The following is an 18240-nucleotide window of genomic DNA, read 5'->3' as shown; positions in this document are numbered from 1 at the left end:
CATTATGGGCCTGGCTTTGGATTGGGAGTATATAACAGCTTGCTTGGTTGGTGGGCGGGGGAGTAGACATTATGGGCCGGCTATGGGTTGGGAGTATATAAGAGCTTGCTTGGTTGGTGGGCGGGGGAGGGGACATTATGGGCCGGCTATGGGTTGGGAGTATATAAGAGCTTGCTTGGTTGATGGGCGGGGGAGGGGACATTATGGGCCCGGCTTTGGGTTGGGAGTATATAAGAGCTTGCTTGGTTGGTGGGCGGGGGAGGGGACATTATGGGCCGGCTATGGGTTGGGAGTATATAAGAGCTTGCTTGGTTGGTGGGCGGGGGGGATGGGGACATTATGGGCCGGCTATGGGTTGGGAGTATATAAGAGCTTGCTTGGTTGGTGGGCGGGGGAGGGGACATTATGGGCCGGCTATGGGTTGGGAGTATATAAGAGTTGGGTTGGTGGGCGGGGGAGGGGACATTATGGGCCCGGCTATGGGTTGGGAGTATATAAGAGCTTGCTTGGTTGGTGGGTGGGGGAGGGGACATTATGGACTCGGCTGTGGGTTGGGAGTATATAAGAGCTTGCTTGGTTGGTCGGCGGGGGAGGGGACATTATGGGCCCGGCTATGGGTTGGGAGTATATTAGAGTTGGGTTGGTGGGCGGGGGAGGGGACATTATGGGCCTGGCTATGGGTTGGGAGTATATAAGAGTTGGGTTGGTGGGCAGGGGAGGGGACATTATGGGCCCGGCCATGGGTTGAGAGTAAATAAGAGCTTGCTTGGTTGGTGGGCGGGGAGGGGACATTATGGGCACGGCTATGGGTTGGGAGTATATAAGAGCTTGCTTGCTTGGTGGGCGGGGGAGGGGACATTATGGGCCCGGCTTTGGGTTGGGAGTATATAAGAGCTTGCTTGGTTGGTGGGCGGGGGAGGGGACATTATGGGCCTGGCTATGGGTTGGGAGTATATAAGAGCTTGCTTGGTTGGTGGGTGGGGGAGGGGACATTATGGGCCCGGCTATGGGTTGGGAGTATATAAGAACTTGCTTGGTTGGTGGGCGGGGGAGGGGACATTATGGGCCGGCTATGGGTTGGGAGTATATAAGAGCTTGCTTGGTTGATGGGCGGGGGGGGGGAACATTATGGGCCTGGCTATGGTTTGGGAGTATATAAGAGCTTGCTTGGTTGGTGGGCGGGGGAGGGGACATTATGGGCCCGGCTTTGGGTTGGGAGTATAAGAGCTTGCTTGGTTGGTGGGCGGGGGAGGGGACATTATGGGCCCGGCTATGGGTTGGGAGTATATAAGAGCTTGCTTGGTTGGTGGGCGGGGGAGGGGAAATTATGGGCCCGGCTATGGGTTGGGAGTATATAAGAGCTTGCTTGGTTGGTGGGTGGGGGAGGGGACATTATGGACTCGGCTGTGGGTTGGGAGTATATAAGAGCTTGCTTGGTTGGTCGGCGGGGGAGGGGACATTATGGGCCCGGCTATGGGTTGGGAGTATATTAGAGTTGGGTTGGTGGGCGGGGGAGGGGACATTATGGGCCTGGCTATGGGTTGGGAGTATATAAGAGTTGGGTTGGTGGGCAGGGGAGGGGACATTATGGGCCCGGCCATGGGTTGAGAGTATATAAGAGCTTGCTTGGTTGGTGGGCGGGGAGGGGACATTATGGGCACGGCTATGGGTTGGGAGTATATAAGAGCTTGCTTGCTTGGTGGGCGGGGGAGGGGACATTATGGGCCCGGCTTTGGGTTGGGAGTATAAGAGCTTGCTTGGTTGGTGGGTGGGGGAGGGGACATTATGGGCCGGCTATGGGTTGGGAGTATATAAGAGCTTGCTTGGTTGGTGGGCGGGGGAGGGGACATTATGGGCCCGGCTTTGGGTTGGGAGTATATAAGAGCTTGCTTGGTTGGTGGGCGGGGGAGGGGACATTATGGGCCTGGCTATGGGTTGGGAGTATATAAGAGCTTGCTTGGTTGGTGGGTGGGGGAGGGGACATTATGGGCCCGGCTATGGGTTGGGAGTATATAAGAACTTGCTTGGTTGGTGGGCGGGGGAGGGGACATTATGGGCCGGCTATGGGTTGGGAGTATATAAGAGCTTGCTTGGTTGATGGGCGGGGGGGGGGAACATTATGGGCCTGGCTATGGTTTGGGAGTATATAAGAGCTTGCTTGGTTGGTGGGCGGGGGAGGGGACATTATGGGCCCGGCTTTGGGTTGGGAGTATAAGAGCTTGCTTGGTTGGTGGGCGGGGGAGGGGACATTATGGGCCCGGCTATGGGTTGGGAGTATATAAGAGCTTGCTTGGTTGGTGGGCGGGGGAGGGGAAATTATGGGCCCGGCTATGGGTTGGGAGTATATAAGAGCTTGCTTGGTTGGTGGGCGGGGAAGGGAACATTATGGGCTCGGCTATGGGTTGGGAGTATATAAGAGCTTGCTTGGTTGGTGGGCGGGGGAGGGGACATTATGGGCCCGGCTTTGGGTTGGGAGTATATAAGAGCTTGCTTGGTTGGTGGGCGGGGAGGGGACATTATGGGCCGGCTATGGGTTGGGAGTATATAAGAGCTTGCTTGGTTGGTGGGCGGGGAGGGGACATTATGGGCCCGGCTTTGGTTGGGAGTATATAAGAGCTTGCTTGGCTGGTGGGCGGGGAGGGGATATTATGGGCCCGGCTTTGGGTTAGGAGTATATAAGAGCTTGCTTGGTTGGTGGGCGGGGAGGGGACATTATGGGCCGGCTATGGGTTGGGAGTATATAAGAGCTTGCTTGGTTGGTGGGCGGGGGAGGGGACATTATGGGCCCGGCTTTGGGTTGGGAGTATTGTATTGTATTGTATTGTATTGTATGTCTTTATTTATATAGCGCCATTAATGTACATAGCGCTTCACAGCAGTAATACATGTGGTAATCCAATAAATAACAGATAATATAAATAACAGATCATGGGAATAAGTGCTTTAGACATTAAGGAAGAGGAGTCCCTGCTCCGAGGAGCTTACAGTCTAATTAGTATATAAGAGCTTGCTTGGTTGGTGGGCGGGGGAGGGGACATTATGGGCCCGGCTTTGGGTTGGGAGTATATAAGAGCTTGCTTGGTTGGTGGGCAGGGGAGGGGACATTATGGGCCGGCTATGGGTTGGGAGTATATAAGAGCTTGCTTGGTTGGTGGGCGGGGAGGGGACATTATGGGCCGGCTATGGGTTGGGAGTATATAAGAGCTTGCTTGGTTGGTGGGCGGGGGAGGGGACATTATGGGCCTGGCTATGGGTTGGGAGTATATAAGAGCTTGCTTGGTTGGTGGGGGGGGAGGGGACATTATGGGCACGGCTATGGATTGGGAGTATATAAGAGTTGGGTTGGTGGGCGGGGGAGGGGACATTATGTGCCCGGCTATGGGTTGGGAGTATATAAGAGCTTGCCTGGTTGGTGGGGCGGGGAGGGGACATTATGTGCCCGGGTATGGGTTGGGAGTATATAAGAGCTTGCTTGGTTGGTAGGTGGGCGGGGAGGGGACATTATGTGCCCGGGTATGGGTTGGGAGTATATAAGAGCTTGGTTGGTGGCGGGGGAGGGGACATTATAGGCCCGGCTGTGGGTTGGAAGTATATAAGAGCTTGCTTGGTTGGTGGGCAGGGGAGGGAACATTATGGGCCGGCTATGGGTTGGGAGTATATAAGAGCTTGGTTGGTGGGCGGGGGAGGGGACATTATGGGCCAGCTATGGGATGGGGAGTATATAAGAGCTTGCTTGGTTGGTGGGCGGGGGAGGGGACATTATGGGCCAGCTATGGGATGGGAGTATATAAGAGCTTGCTTGGTTGGTGGGGGGGGGGGGGGGACATTATGGACCCGGCTATGGGTGGGGAGTATATAAGAGCTTGCTTGGTTGGTGGGCGGGGGAGGGGACATTATGGGCCTGGCTTTGGGTTGGGAGTATATAAGAGCTTGCTTGGTTGGTGGGCGGGGGAGGGGACATTATAGGCCCGGCTATGGGTTGGGAGTATATAAGAGCTTGCTTGGTTGGTGGGGCGGGGGAGGGACATTATGGGCCGGCTATGGTTGGAGTATATAAGAGCTTGGTTGGTGGGCGGGGGAGGGGACATTATGGACCCGGCTATGGGTTGGGAGTATATAAGAGCTTGCTTGGTTGGTGGGGAGGAGGGGACATTATGGACCCGGCTATTGGGTTGGGAGTATATAAGAGCTTGCTTGGTTGGTGGGTGGGGGAGGGGACATTATGGGCCCGGCTATGAGTTGGGAGTATATAAGAGCTTGCTTGGTTGGTGGGCGGGGGAGGGGACATTATGGGCCCGGCTATGGGTTGGGAGTATATAAGAGCTTGCTTGGTTGGTGGGGGGGGGAAGGGACATTATGGACCCGGCTATGGGTTGGGAGTATATAAGAGCTTGCTTGGTTGGTGGGCGGGGGAGGGGGACATTATAGGCCCGGCTATGGTTGGGAGTATATAAGAGCTTGCGTGGTTGGTGGGAGGGGGGGGGGACATTATGGGCTCGGCTATGGGTTGGGAGTATATAAGAGCTTGCTTGGTTGGTGGTCGGGGGGGGGGGACATTATGTGCCCGGCTATGGGTTGGGAGTATATAAGAGATTGCTTGTTTGGTGTCAGGGAGGGGACATTATGGGCCCGGCTATGGGTTGGGAGTATATAAGAGCTTGCTTGGTTGGTGGGCGGGGAGGGGGACATTATGGGCCGGCTATGGGATGGGAGTATATAAGAGCTTGCTTGGTTGGTGGGCGGGGGAGGGGACATTATGGGCCCGGCTATGGGTTGGGAGTATATAAGAGCTTGCTTGGTTGGTGGGCGGGGGAGGGGACATTATGGGCCCGGCTATGGGTTGGGAGTATATAAGAGCTTGCTTGGTTGGTGGGCGGGGGAGGGAACATTATGGGGCACGGCTATGGGTTGGGAGTATATAAGAGCTTGGTTGGTGGGCAGGGGATGGGGACATTATGGGCCCGGCTATGGTTGGGGAGAATATAAGAGCTTGCTTGGTTCGTGGGCGGGGGAGGGAACATTATGGGCCGGCTATGGGTTGGGAGTATATAAGAGCTTGCTTGGTTGGTGGGCGGGGAGGGGACATTATGGGCCCGGCTATGGGTTGGGAGTATATAAGAGCTTGCTTGGTTGGTGGGCGGGGAGGGGACATTATGGGCCTGGCTTTGGGTTGGGAGTATATAAGAGCTTCCTTGGTTGATGGGAGGGGGAGGGGACATTATGGGCCGGCTATGGGTTGGGAGTATATAAGAGCTTCCTTGGTTGATGGGCGGGGGGAGGGGACATTATGGGCCCGGCTATGGGTTGGGAGTATATAAGAGTTGGGTTGGTGGGCGGGGGAGGGGACATTATGGGCTCGGCTATGGGTTGGGAGTATATAAGAGTTGGGTTGGTGGGCGGGGGAGGGGACATTATGGGCCCGGCTATGGGTTGGGAGTATATAAGAGCTTGCTTGGTTGGTGGGCGGGGGAGGGGACATTATGGGCCCGGCTATGGGTTGGGAGTATATAAGAGCTTGCTTGGTTGGTGGGCGGGGGAGGGGACATTATGGACCCGGCTATGGGTTGGGAGTATGTAAGAGCTTGCTTGGTTGGTGGGCGGGGGAGGGGATATTATGGACCCGGCTATGGGTTGGGAGTATATAAGAGCTTGCTTGGTTGGTGGGCGGGGGAGGGGACATTATGGGCTCGGCTATGGGTTGGGAGTATATAAGAGTTGGGTTGGTGGGCGGGGGAGGGGACATTATGGGCCCGGCTATGGGTTGGGAGTATATAAGAGCTTGCCTGGTTGGTGGGTGGGGGAGGGGACATTATGGGCCCGGCTTTGGGTTGGGAGTATATAAGAGCTTGCTTGGTTGGTGGGGCGGGGGAGGGGACATTATGGGCCCGGCTATGGTTGGTGAGTATATAAGAGCTTGCTTGGTTGGTGGGCGGGTGGGAGGGGATATTATGGGCCGGCTATGGGTTGGAGTATATAAGAGCTTGCCTGGTTGGTGGGTGGGGGAGGGGGACATTATGGCCCGGCTTTGGGTTGGGAGTATTTAAGAGCTTGCTTGGTTGGTGGGCGGGGGAGGGGACATTATGGGCCGGCTATGGGTTGGGAGTATATAAGAGCTTGCTTGGTTGGTGGGTGGGGGAGGGGACATTATGGGCCCGGCTATGGGTTGGGAGTATATAAGAGCTTGCTTGGTTGGTGGGTGGGGGAGGGGACATTATGGGCCCAGCTTTGGGTTGGGAGTATATAAGAGCTTGCTTGGTTGGTGGGCGGGGGAGGGAACATTATGGGCCCGGCTTTGGTTTGGGAGTATTTAAGAGCTTGCTTGGTTGGTGGGCGGGGGGAGGGGGACATTATGGGCCCGGCTATGGGTTGGGGAGTATATAAGAGCTTGCTTGGTTGGTGGGGTGGGGGGAGGGGACATTATGGGCCCGGCTATGGGTTGGGAGTATATAAGAGCTTGCTTGGTTGGTGGGCGGGGGAGGGGGACATTATGGGCCCGGCTATGGGTTGGGAGTATATAAGAGCTTGCTTGGTTGGTGGGCGGGGGAGGGGGACATTATGGGCCCGGCTATGGGTTGGGAGTATATAAGAGCTTGCCTGGTTGGTGGGTGGGGGAGGGGACATTATGGGCCCGGCTTTGGGTTGGGAGTATATAAGAGCTTGGTTGGTTGGTGGGCGGGGGAGGGGACATTATGGGCCGGCTTTGGGTTGGGAGTATATAAGAGCTTGCCTGGTTGGTGGGCGGGGAGGGGACATTATGGGCCGGCTATGGGTTGGGAGTATATAAGAGCTTGCCTGGTTGGTGGGTGGGGGAGGGGACATTATGGGCCCGGCTTTGGGTTGGGAGTATATAAGAGCTTGCTTGGTTGGTGGGTGGGGGAGGGGACATTATGGGCCCGGCTTTGGGTTGGGAGTATATAAGAGCTTGCCTGGTTGGTGGGTGGGGGAGGGGACATTATGGGCCCGGCTTTGGGTTGGGAGTATATAAGAGCTTGCCTGGTTGGTGGGCGGGGGAGGGGACATTATGGGCCCGGCTTTGGGTTGGGAGTATATAAGAGCTTGCCTGGTTGGTGGGCGGGGGAGGGGACATTATGGGCCGGCTTTGGGTTGGGAGTATATAAGAGCTTGGTTGGTTGATGGGCGGGGGAGGGGACATTATGGGCCGGCTATGGGTTGGGAGTATATAAGAGTTGGGTTGATGGGCGGGGGAGGGGACATTATGGGCCCGGCTTTGGGTTGGGAGTATATAAGAGCTTGCTTGGTTGGTGGGCGGGGGAGGGGACATTATGGGCCCGGCTATGGGTTGGGAGTATATAAGAGCTTGCCTGGTTGGTGGGCGGGGGCGGGGACATTATGGGCCCGGCTTTGGGTTGGGAGTATATAAGAGCTTGGTTGGTTGGTGGGCGGGGGAGGGGACATTATGGGCCCGGCTATGGGTTGGGAGTATATAAGAGCTTGCCTGGTTGGTGGGTGGGGGCGGGGACATTATGGGCCCGGCTATGGGTTGGGAGTATATAAGAGCTTGCTTGGTTGGTGGGCGGGGGAGGGGATATTATGGGCCGGCTACGGGATGGGAGTATATAAGAGCTTGCTTGGTTGGTGGGCGGGGAGGGGACATTATGGGCCCGGCTATGGGTTGGGAGTATATAAGAGCTTGCTTGGTTGGTGGGCGGGGGAGGGGACATTATGGGCCCGGCTATGGGTTGGGAGTATATAAGAGCTTGCCTGGTTGGTGGGTGGGGGCGGGGACATTATGGGCCCGGCTTTGGGTTGGGAGTATATAAGAGCTTGCTTGGTTGGTGGGCGGGGGAGGGGACATTATGGGCCCGGCTTTGGGTTGGGAGTATATAAGAGCTTGCTTGGTTGGTGGGCGGGGGAGGGGACATTATGGGCCCGGCTATGGGTTGGGAGTATATAAGAGCTTGCTTGGTTGGTGGGCGGGGGAGGGGACATTATGGGCCGGCTATGGGTTGGGAGTATATAAGAGCTTGCTTGGTTGGTGGGCGGGGGAGGGGACATTATGGGCCCGGCTATGGGTTGGGAGTATATAAGAGCTTGCCTGGTTGGTGGGTGGGGGCGGGGACATTATGGGCCCGGCTATGGGTTGGGAGTATATAAGAGCTTGCTTGGTTGGTCGGCGGGGGAGGGGACATTATGGGCCCGGCTATGGGTTGGGAGTATATAAGAGCTTGCCTGGTTGGTGGGTGGGGGAGGGGACATTATGGGCCCGGCTTTGGGTTGGGAGTATATAAGAGCTTGCCTGGTTGGTGGGTGGGGGAGGGGACATTATGGGCCCGGCTATGGGTTGGGAGTATATAAGAGCTTGCCTGGTTGGTGGGTGGGGGCGGGGACATTATGGGCCCGGCTTTGGGTTGGGAGTATATAAGAGCTTGCTTGGTTGGTCGGCGGGGGAGGGGACATTATGGGCCCGGCTATGGGTTGGGAGTATATAAGAGCTTGCCTGGTTGGTGGGTGGGGGAGGGGACATTATGGGCCCGGCTTTGGGTTGGGAGTATATAAGAGCTTGCCTGGTTGGTGGGTGGGGGAGGGGACATTATGGGCCCGGCTATGGGTTGGGAGTATATAAGAGCTTGCCTGGTTGGTGGGTGGGGGCGGGGACATTATGGGCCCGGCTTTGGGTTGGGAGTATATAAGAGCTTGCTTGGTTGGTGGGCGGGGGTTGGGGTCAGGTCTCTGGATTTAATCTGGTCGGTGGCACGGGATGGGTCTGACAGTGGGGACAGTGCGTTACATGGTGAAGCGCTTTCACTTCCCTGCAGCTTCAACTGGAGCTTTAACCCTTTGCCGGCAGTGGCGGTGTAGGGCAATGCTGGGTAATGAGTTAAGTGGTTAATATATATATATATATATATATATCAGGGTTATGTATGTGAAACACCACGCGAGGAACAGAGACACGTGTGGGACACGCATGAGACACGCCAGCGCTCCCCACCGGGGTTACTTACGTATCGCTCCGTGGCCTCGTCTGGAAACGGCAGCGTTCGGACGAAGCTCTGCGTGTACACCTCCAGGCCCACACCACGCATGGTGCTCTCCAGCCAGGCCACAGGAGTCCCGCTGCACAGAGAGACGCGCGGTGCAAATCAGGACTGAGTACCAACCCCCCCCTCTCCATATTATACCAGCTCATCCATCTGCATCAGGAACAACTGGGGAGAGCTAGGGAGTATAACGTGAGAGAGTGCGCGGAGAGAGAGCGCAAGAGTGAGAGAGCGAACGCGCAAGAGTGAGAGAGAGAGAGCGCGCAAGAGTGAGAGAGAGTGAGCGCGCAAGAGTGAGAGAGAGTGAGCGCACGCGAGTGAGAGAGAGTGAGCGCACGCGAGTGAGAGAGAGTGAGCGCACGCGAGTGAGAGAGAGTGAGCGCACGCGAGTGAGTGAGAGCGAGCGCACGCGAGTGCGCAAGAGTGAGAGCGAGCGCACGCGAGTGAGTGAGAGCGAGCGCACGCGAGTGAGTGAGAGCGAGCGCACGCGAGTGAGTGAGAGCGAGCGCACGCGAGTGAGTGAGAGCGCACGCGAGTGAGTGAGAGCGAGCGCGAGTGAGTGAGAGCGAGCGCGAGTGAGTGAGAGCGAGCGCGAGTGAGTGAGAGCGAGCGCGAGTGAGAGCGAGCGCGAGTGAGTGAGAGCGAGCGCGAGTGAGTGAGAGCGAGCGCGAGTGAGTGAGAGCGAGCGCGAGTGAGTGAGTGAGAGCGAGCGCGAGTGAGTGAGTGAGAGCGAGCGAGCGCGAGTGAGTGAGAGCGAGCGCGAGTGAGTGAGAGCGAGCGCGAGTGAGTGAGAGCGAGCGCGAGTGAGTGAGAGCGAGCGCGAGTGAGAGCGAGCGCGAGTGAGTGAGAGCGAGCGCGAGTGAGTGAGAGCGAGCGCGAGTGAGTGAGAGCGAGCGCGAGTGAGTGAGAGCGAGCGCGAGTGAGAGCGAGCGCACACGAGTGAGAGCGAGCGCACACGAGTGAGAGCGAGCGCACACGAGTGAGAGCGAGCGCACACGAGTGAGAGCGAGCGCACACGAGTGAGAGCGAGCGCACACGAGTGAGAGCGAGCGCACACGAGTGAGAGCGAGCGCACACGAGTGAGAGCGAGCGCACACGAGTGAGAGCGAGCGCACACGAGTGAGAGCGAGCGCACACGAGTGAGAGCGAGCGCACACGAGTGAGAGCGAGCGCACACGAGTGAGAGCGAGCGCACACGAGTGAGAGCGAGCGCACACGAGTGAGAGCGAGCGCACACGAGTGAGAGCGAGCGCACACGAGTGAGAGCGAGCGCACACGAGTGAGAGCGAGCGCACACGAGTGAGAGCGAGCGCACACGAGCGAGCGCACACGAGCGAGCGCACACGAGCGAGCGCACACGAGCGAGCGCACACGAGCGAGCGCACACGAGCGAGCGCACACGAGCGAGCGCACACGAGCAAGCGCACACGAGCGAGCGCACACGAGAGAGCGCACACGAGAGATCGCACACGAGTGAGCGCACACGAGAGAGCGCACACGAGAGAGCGCACACGAGAGAGCGCACACGAGTGAGCGCACACGAGTGAGAGAGAGCGCACACGAGTGAGAGAGCGCACACGAGTGAGAGAGAGCGCACACGAGTGAGAGAGAGCGCACACGAGTGAGAGAGAGCGCACACGAGTGAGAGAGAGCGCACACGAGTGAGAGAGAGCGCACACGAGTGAGAGAGAGCGCACAAGAGTTAGAGAGAGCGCACAAGAGTGAGAGAGAGCGCACAAGAGTGAGAGAGAGCGCACAAGAGTGAGTGAGAGAGCGCACAAGAGTGAGTGAGAGGGCACAAGAGTGAGTGAGAGAGCGCACAAGAGTGAGTGAGAGAGCGCACAAGAGTGAGTGAGAGAGCGCAACAGAGTGTGTGAGAGAGCGCACAAGAGTGAGAGAGCGAGCGCACAAGAGTGAGAGAGCGAGCGCACAAGAGTGAGAGAGCGAGCGCACAAGAGTGAGAGAGCGAGTGCACAAGAGTGAGAGAGAGAGCGAGCGCACAAGAGTGAGAGATTGAGCGCACAAGAGTGAGAGGGCGAGCGCACAAGAGTGAGAGGGCGAGCGCACAAGAGTGAGAGGGCGAGCACACAAGAGTGAGAGGGCGAGCGCACAAGAGTCAGAGAGCGCACAAGAGTCAGAGAGCGCACAAGAGTGAGAGAGCGCACAAGAGTGGACAGAGAGAGTGAGAGAGAGTGCACAAGAGTGAAAGAGAGAGTGCACAAGAGTGAGAGAAAGAGTGCACGAGAGAGAGAGAGAGAGAGAGAGAGAGTGCACAAGAGTGAGAGAGAGAGTGCACAAGAGTGAGAGAGAGAGTGCACAAGAGTGAGAGAGAGAGTGTGCACAAGAGTGAGAGAGAGAGTGCACAAGAGTGAAAGAGACGCGGCAGGAGAGTGCACAAGAGTGAGTGCACAAGAGTGAGTGCACAAGAGTGAGTGCACAAGAGTGAGTGCACAAGAGTGAGTGCACAAGAGTGAGTGCACAAGAGTGAAAGAGAGTGCACAAGGAGTGAAAGAGAGTGCACAAGAGTGAAAGAGAGTGCACAAGAGTGAAAGAGAGTGCACAAGAGTGAAAGAGAGTGCACAAGAGTGAAAGAGTGCACAAGAGTGAAAGAGTGCACAATGAAGTGCACAAGAGTGAAAGTGCCACAAGAGTGAGAGTGCACAAGAGTGAAAGAGTGCACAAGAGTGAAAGAGAGCGCGCGCACAAGAGTGAGAGAGAGTGCACAAGAGTGAGAGAGAGAGAGAGAGAGAGAGCATAAGAGTGTGAGAGAGAGTGCACAAGAGTGAGAGAGAGAGTGCACAAGAGTGGGTGTGTGTGAGAGAGAGAGGTGCACAAGAGTGAGAGAGAGTGCAGAAGAGTGAGAGAGAGTGCAGAAGAGTGAAAGAGTGCAGAAGAGTGAGAGTGCAGAAGAGTGAAAGAGTGCACAAGAGTGAAAGAGTGCACAAGAGTGAAAGAGTGCACAAGAGTGAAAGAGTGCACAAGAGTGAAAGAGTGCACAAGAGTGAAAGAGTGCACAAGAGTGAAAGAGTGCACAAGAGTGAAAGAGTGCACAAGAGTGAAAGAGTGCACAAGAGTGAAAGAGTGCACAAGAGTGAAAGAGAGCGCGCAGAGAGCGCGTGCACAAGAGTGAGAGAGAGTGCACAAGAGTGAGAGAGAGAGAGAGAGAGAGCATAAGAGTGTGAGAGAGAGTGCACAAGAGTGAGAGAGAGAGTGCACAAGAGTGGGTGTGTGTGAGAGGAGAGAGTGCACAAGAGTGAGAGAGAGTGCAGAAGAGTGAGTGAGAGTGCACAAGAGTGAGTGATTGTGCACAAGAGTGAGTGAGTGTGCACAAGAGTGAGTCAGAGTGCACAAGAGTGAGTGAGAGAGTGCACAAGAGTGAGAGAGAGTGCACAAGAGAGAGCTCTGCACACAGGGGGTCATGATTTCTCACCTCCTTCTGGGGCTCTTATCCCCATCCTCTCCCCCTCTCCCTTTATCCCATCCTCTCCCCTCCCTTTATCCCCACCCTCCCCCCTCTCCCTTTATCCCCACCCTCCCCCCTCTCCCTTTATCCCCACCCTCCCCCCTCTCCCTTTATCCCCATCCTCTCCCCTCCCTTTATCCCCATCCTCTCCCCTCTCCTTTATCCCCATCCTCCCCTCTCCCTTTATCCCATCCTCTCCCTCTCCCTTATCCCATCCTCTCCCCATCCTTTCCCCTCTCCCTTTATCCCCATCCTGTCACCCCCATCCTCTCCCCTCTCCCTTAATCCCCAGCCTCTCCCCTTTATCCCCTTCTCCCCTCTCCCCTCCCCCAGTGCAGTGTAAATGTTATCAGGGTAACCTCAGAAGCTATAGACCCCCCATCCCGGGCCCCCAGGGGCCACTTACCCGGCTGCCTTCTTGTGCGCTGCAAAGTCACGGCGTAGGAGAGGGCGCGCTCCCCCGACACAAACTGCTCCTCCACCATCGTGGATCCCATGGCGTTCTCGGAGATGTACGTGCGCAGGGTGAAGGGGTGAAACGCCAGGCCCAGGAACCAGCCCAAACCAAGCAGTAACTGATCCCGCTGCAACACACAGTATATATCCCCCCGGGTAACTGATCCCGCTGCAACACACAGTAAATATCCCGCGGGTAACTGATCCCGCTGCAACACACAGTATATATACCCCGGGTAACTGATCCCGCTGCAACACACAGTATATATCCCCTCGGGTAACTGATCCCGCTGCAACACACAGTATATATCCCCCGGGTAACTGATCCCGCTGCAACACACAGTATATATCCCCCCGGGTAACTGATCCCGCTGCAACACACAGTATATATCCCCCCGGGTAACTGATCCCGCTGCAACACACAGTATATATACCCCCGGGTAACTGATCCCGCTGCAACACACAGTATATATCCCCTCGGGTAACTGATCCCGCTGCAACACACAGTATATATCCCCCGGGTAACTGATCCCGCTGCAACACACAGTATATATCCCCCCGGGTAACTGATCCCGCTGCAACACACAGTATATATCCCCCGGGTAACTGATCCCGCTGCAACACACAGTAAATATCCCTCCGGGTAACTGATCCCGCTGCAACACACAGTAAATATCCCCCCGGGTAACTGATCCCGCTGCAACACACAGTATATATACCCCCGGGTAACTGATCCCGCTGCACACACAGTATATATCCCCCCCGGGTAACCGATCACCCTGCAACACACAGTATATATCCCCCCGGGTAACCGATCCCGCTGCAACACACAGTATATATCCCCCCGGGTAACTGATCCCGCTGCAACACACAGTATATATCCCCCCGGGTAACTGATCCCGCTGCAACACACAGTATATATCCCCCCAGGTAACCGATCCCGCTGCAACACACAGTATATATCCCCCCGGGTAACTGATCCCGCTGCAACACACAGTATATATCCCCCCGGGTAACTGATCCCGCTGCAACACACAGTATATATACCCCGGGTAACTGATCCCGCTGCAACACACAGTATATATCCCCCCAGGTAACCGATCCCGCTGCAACACACAGTATATATCCCCCCGGGTAACCGATCCCGCTGCAACACACAGTAAATATCCCCCCGGGTAACTGATCCGCTGCAACACACAGTATATATCCCCCCGGGTAACTGATCCCACTGCAACACACAGTATATATCCCCCCGGGTAACCGATCCCACTGCAACACACAGTATATATCCCCCGGGTAACCGATCACCCTGCAACACACAGTATATATCCCCCCGGTAACTGATCCCGCTGCAACACACAGTAAATATCCCCCCGGGTAACTGATCCCGCTGCAACACACAGTATATATCCCCCCGGGTAACTGATCCCGCTGCAACACACAGTATATATACCCCCGGGTAACTGATCCCGCTGCACACACAGTATATATCCCCCCGGGTAACTGATCCCGCTGCAACACACAGTATATATCCCCCCGGGTAACTGGTTTCTATACACCGCGGGAGAGCGGGGGGGGAGGGGAGAGCGGGGGGGGAGGGGAGGGCGGGGGAGGAGGGGAGGGGGGGGTTGCTATACACCGCGGGAGAGCAGGGGGGGAGGGGAGGGGGGGGGAGGAGGGAAGGGGGGGTTGCTATACACCGCGGGAGAGCAGGGGGGGGGGGAGGGGAGGGGGGGAGGAGGGAAGGGGGGGGGAGGAGGGAAGGGGGGGGTTGCTATACACCGCGGGAGAGCGGGGGGGAGGGGAGGGGGGGGTTGCTATACACCGCGGGAGAGCGGGGGGGGGGAGGGGAGGGGGGGGTTGCTACACATCGCGGAGAGTGGGGGGGGGGAGGGGAGGGGAGGGGGGGTTGCTATACACCGCGGAGAGCGGGGGGAGGGGGGGGGGGGAGGAGGGGAGGGGGGGGGAGGAGGGGAGGGGGGGGTTGCTATACACCGCGGGAGAGCAGGGGGGGGGAGGGGAGGGGGCGGAGGAGGGGAGGGGGGGTTGCTATACACCGCGGGAGAGCGGGGGGGGGGAGAGGGGGGGGAGGAGGGGAGGGGGGGTTGCTATACACCGCGGGAGACCGGGGGTGGGGAAGGGGGGCAGGAGGGGAGGAGGGGTTGCTATACACCGTGGGAGAGCGGGGGGGAGGGGGGGGAGGGGGGGGGAGGGGGGGAGGAGGGGAGGAGGGGAGGGGGGGTTGCTATACACCGCAGGAGAGCGGGGGGGGGAAGGGGGGCAGGAGGGGGGGTTGCTATACACAGATAAACCTGACTCGAATCCCCGTGTCCCCTGGTGCCGGCTCTCACCTCCAGTCCTCAAACCCCCCAACAGGGACTGATTGAGCACCTGTGCTGAAGCAGGGATATCCCGAACCCTGTTGGCGGGTTTGGAGGGCTGGAGTTGAGCTCCGTCTGCCCTCGGGGGACCCTGGAAAGTAATGTCCCGTTCCCTCCCTGTGCCTCAGACTATAGCTCTACTGAGTATAACTACATAACCCTTCAACTGCCAGCCAGCCACGCCTCGGCTCTCTGCAGCAGAAGGGTTAACACATGACATGCCGGAAACTCACCACAGGGGGCTGTTGAGCCTGGTGATGACGCGGGACAGGGCCTGCCGGCGGTTTGGGTCGGAGAGGAGCCCCATGGTACGCCCGTCTCCTGCTCCTCCTCTCTCCACAATGACAGGATGGCTAGGGAGAAGAGACGCTGCGTTAGCGGGACGGGGGCACGCTCCGGCGGCATGGGGGGCGCGCTGCGGCGGCATGGGCGGCGCGCTCCGGCGGCATGGGGGCGCACTCCGGCGGCATGGGGGCGCGCTCCGGCTGCATGGGGGGCGCGCTCCGGCGGCATGGGGGCGCGCTCCGGCGGCACGGGGGCGCGCTCCGGCGGCGCGCTCCGGCGGCACGGGGGCGCGCTGCGGCGGCACGGGTGCGCGCTCCGGCGGCACGGGGGCGCGCTCCGGTGGCACGCTGCGTCAGCGGGACGAGGGCGCGCTCCGGCGGCAATGGGGCGCGCTCCGGCGGGATGGGGGCGCGCTGCAACGTTATCACACGGGCACTACTGCTATAGTATCCTCTCCCCCGCAGGAGGTACATACACAGCAAAGTAAGTTATGGCGACACAGTGAGAGCTCATTTGCATGTCACTACCCAGAATCCCTGGCTGCAGTGGCTTGTATGCTAAGAGATAATGGGAAGAGCAGGGTATGGGCCTCCCTGACATTCGAGAGGGAGAAAATAACAAAGGGAGAGGCACACAAAATATGCAAAAACGTGTCTTTTATTGGCCCTAAAAATGTAAGTTTCGGGTCCCCTCTGCAGCCTTTACCAGCAGCTCCCCTCCCCAGAGGGGGTGGCGAAACGTTACATTTTAGGGGCAACAGGAGACACATTTTTGCATATTTTTGGTGTACTTCTCCCTCCGACAGCAGCGCCCTCTCCAGTAATCTGGTCTGTACCGCACGTCTGTTCTATATACTATATCTATTTATAGATATATTAGGAGGGACACAGCTCTTTATTCATCCCAAATCATTACATGATTACCAGCAGCAGAGGGCACAGGTAGAATAAGAAATAGTGAGCGTTCTCTTGTCCTGCGTCAGGCGACTACAAGAATCCTACGTACAAGACGCGAGTAGGTCAAGCGCGTGCGTGTAAAAACATCACGAGGAATGGCTGCCCCTCCGCGGCCCCTCCATGATGTTTTTACACGCCCGCGCTTGACCTACTCGCATCTTGTACGTAGGATTCGTGTAGTCGCCTGACGCAGGACAGGAGAATGTTCATGGTTTTTTGTTTTTAATGTGTATTAAATATATATATTCATTTTTACTTGCTCTATCACTCTGATTTTGTCTTTTTTCCCTTTGTTAATGTTTTTATTTTTCTTTGCATTAATATTGGTGCATTGTCACTTAACAATATCACACTATGCTGCTGTGTTTATTGATTTCCATGTGCTGAGTGACGGGTTGGATCCTTTCACCTTATCCTTGGGACTTCGGGGATTTTTTTCAGCATTATTTTCTCACCTATGCGGTTGTATTCACTTGTATTATATAAGTTTTTGTTTTGCATCATATTGTGTGTTATTCACTATTTATAGGTGTAAGGGCGCCCCTATGTCTGTATTTGCATGTTATACACTAACCTAGGGTAGTTAGTTTTTTAGTCGGCAGCCCCCATTATATGTTTTTTCACTTAAATTTTATATTCACGGTTATTTTTGTAGTGTTATAATTTTATATCACACATGTTGGAATAGCGCTACACATAAATACACTTTTTTTCAGAATAAGAAATAGAATGACTTTATTAATATTAATATTTAATGGGTGCGATTCTGGTATTAATAATCAGAGACGTGTGAATGTGATCACAAGTGGGGTTTTATTTACTCTTTAAGCAGAAAGCCCAAATAAACTGAGGGGTCCCAAAGGCAAACCAACTGATTTTGGTGGGCCACATATAAATAGGTTCATAGTGTTTTGTGTCCTTTCTTATCACACAATTTTAGCAGGCCATCTTTGACCCATCCAATCCCGGCATCTGATCCCATTACCCATTCAGCCCAGAGCTTATGAAACTGCAATGCTAGTGAGACGCAGACAAGCTGAAATATATATATATATAATATATATATATATATATATATATATATATATATATATATATATATATATATATATATATATATATATAGTGATAAGATATATATCTTTAAATAATCTTATATAAACTATATATATATATATCTCACACACTGCACGTACATACATAACACATAATATGTATATATATACATAGATAGCAGAGCTGCTCTCACCTCCTGTCCCTGCAGTGTCTGAGAGGAGAGAGAGGAGAGAGAGAGAGAGAGAGAGAGACACAGAGACACACGAACAGAGGAGAGAGAACAGAGACACACGAACAGAGAAGAGAGAACAGAGACACACGAACAGAGAAGAGAGGACAGACACACACGAACAGAGAACAGAGAGACACACACACACACACAGAGAACAGAGACACACACACACCCACACACACACAGACACACGAGACACACAGACACACAGAGAACAGAGACACACACCCACACACACAGAGAACAGAGACACACACACACACAGAGAACAGAGACACACACACACACAGAGAACAGAGACACACACACACAGAGAAACAGACACACACACAGAGAACAGACACACACACACACACACACAGAGAACAGAGACACACACACACACACAGAGAACAGAGACACACACACA

General features: G+C 56.0%; 1 protein-coding gene across 1 annotated transcript in view; it reads right to left on the bottom strand.

Annotated features, from left to right (window-relative positions):
- Positions 1-17811, bottom strand: part of GPAA1 (glycosylphosphatidylinositol anchor attachment 1) — a 104969-nt gene extending 87158 nt beyond the window's left edge. Inside the window, 6 exon segments of the mRNA XM_075580933.1 lie at positions 8967-9078; positions 12872-12905; positions 12908-13037; positions 13403-13415; positions 15536-15655; positions 17793-17811. Of these exon segments, the coding sequence (XP_075437048.1) occupies positions 8967-9078; positions 12872-12905; positions 12908-13037; positions 13403-13415; positions 15536-15609 (363 nt within the window). The 5' untranslated portion in view covers positions 15610-15655; positions 17793-17811.
- Between the last annotated feature and the right edge of the window lie 429 nt (positions 17812-18240).

Source organism: Ascaphus truei, chromosome 2 (assembly GCF_040206685.1).
Source record: "Ascaphus truei isolate aAscTru1 chromosome 2, aAscTru1.hap1, whole genome shotgun sequence".
Classification (NCBI taxonomy): Eukaryota; Metazoa; Chordata; class Amphibia; order Anura; family Ascaphidae; genus Ascaphus; species Ascaphus truei.
This window is presented reverse-complemented; position numbering and strand designations above follow the sequence as displayed.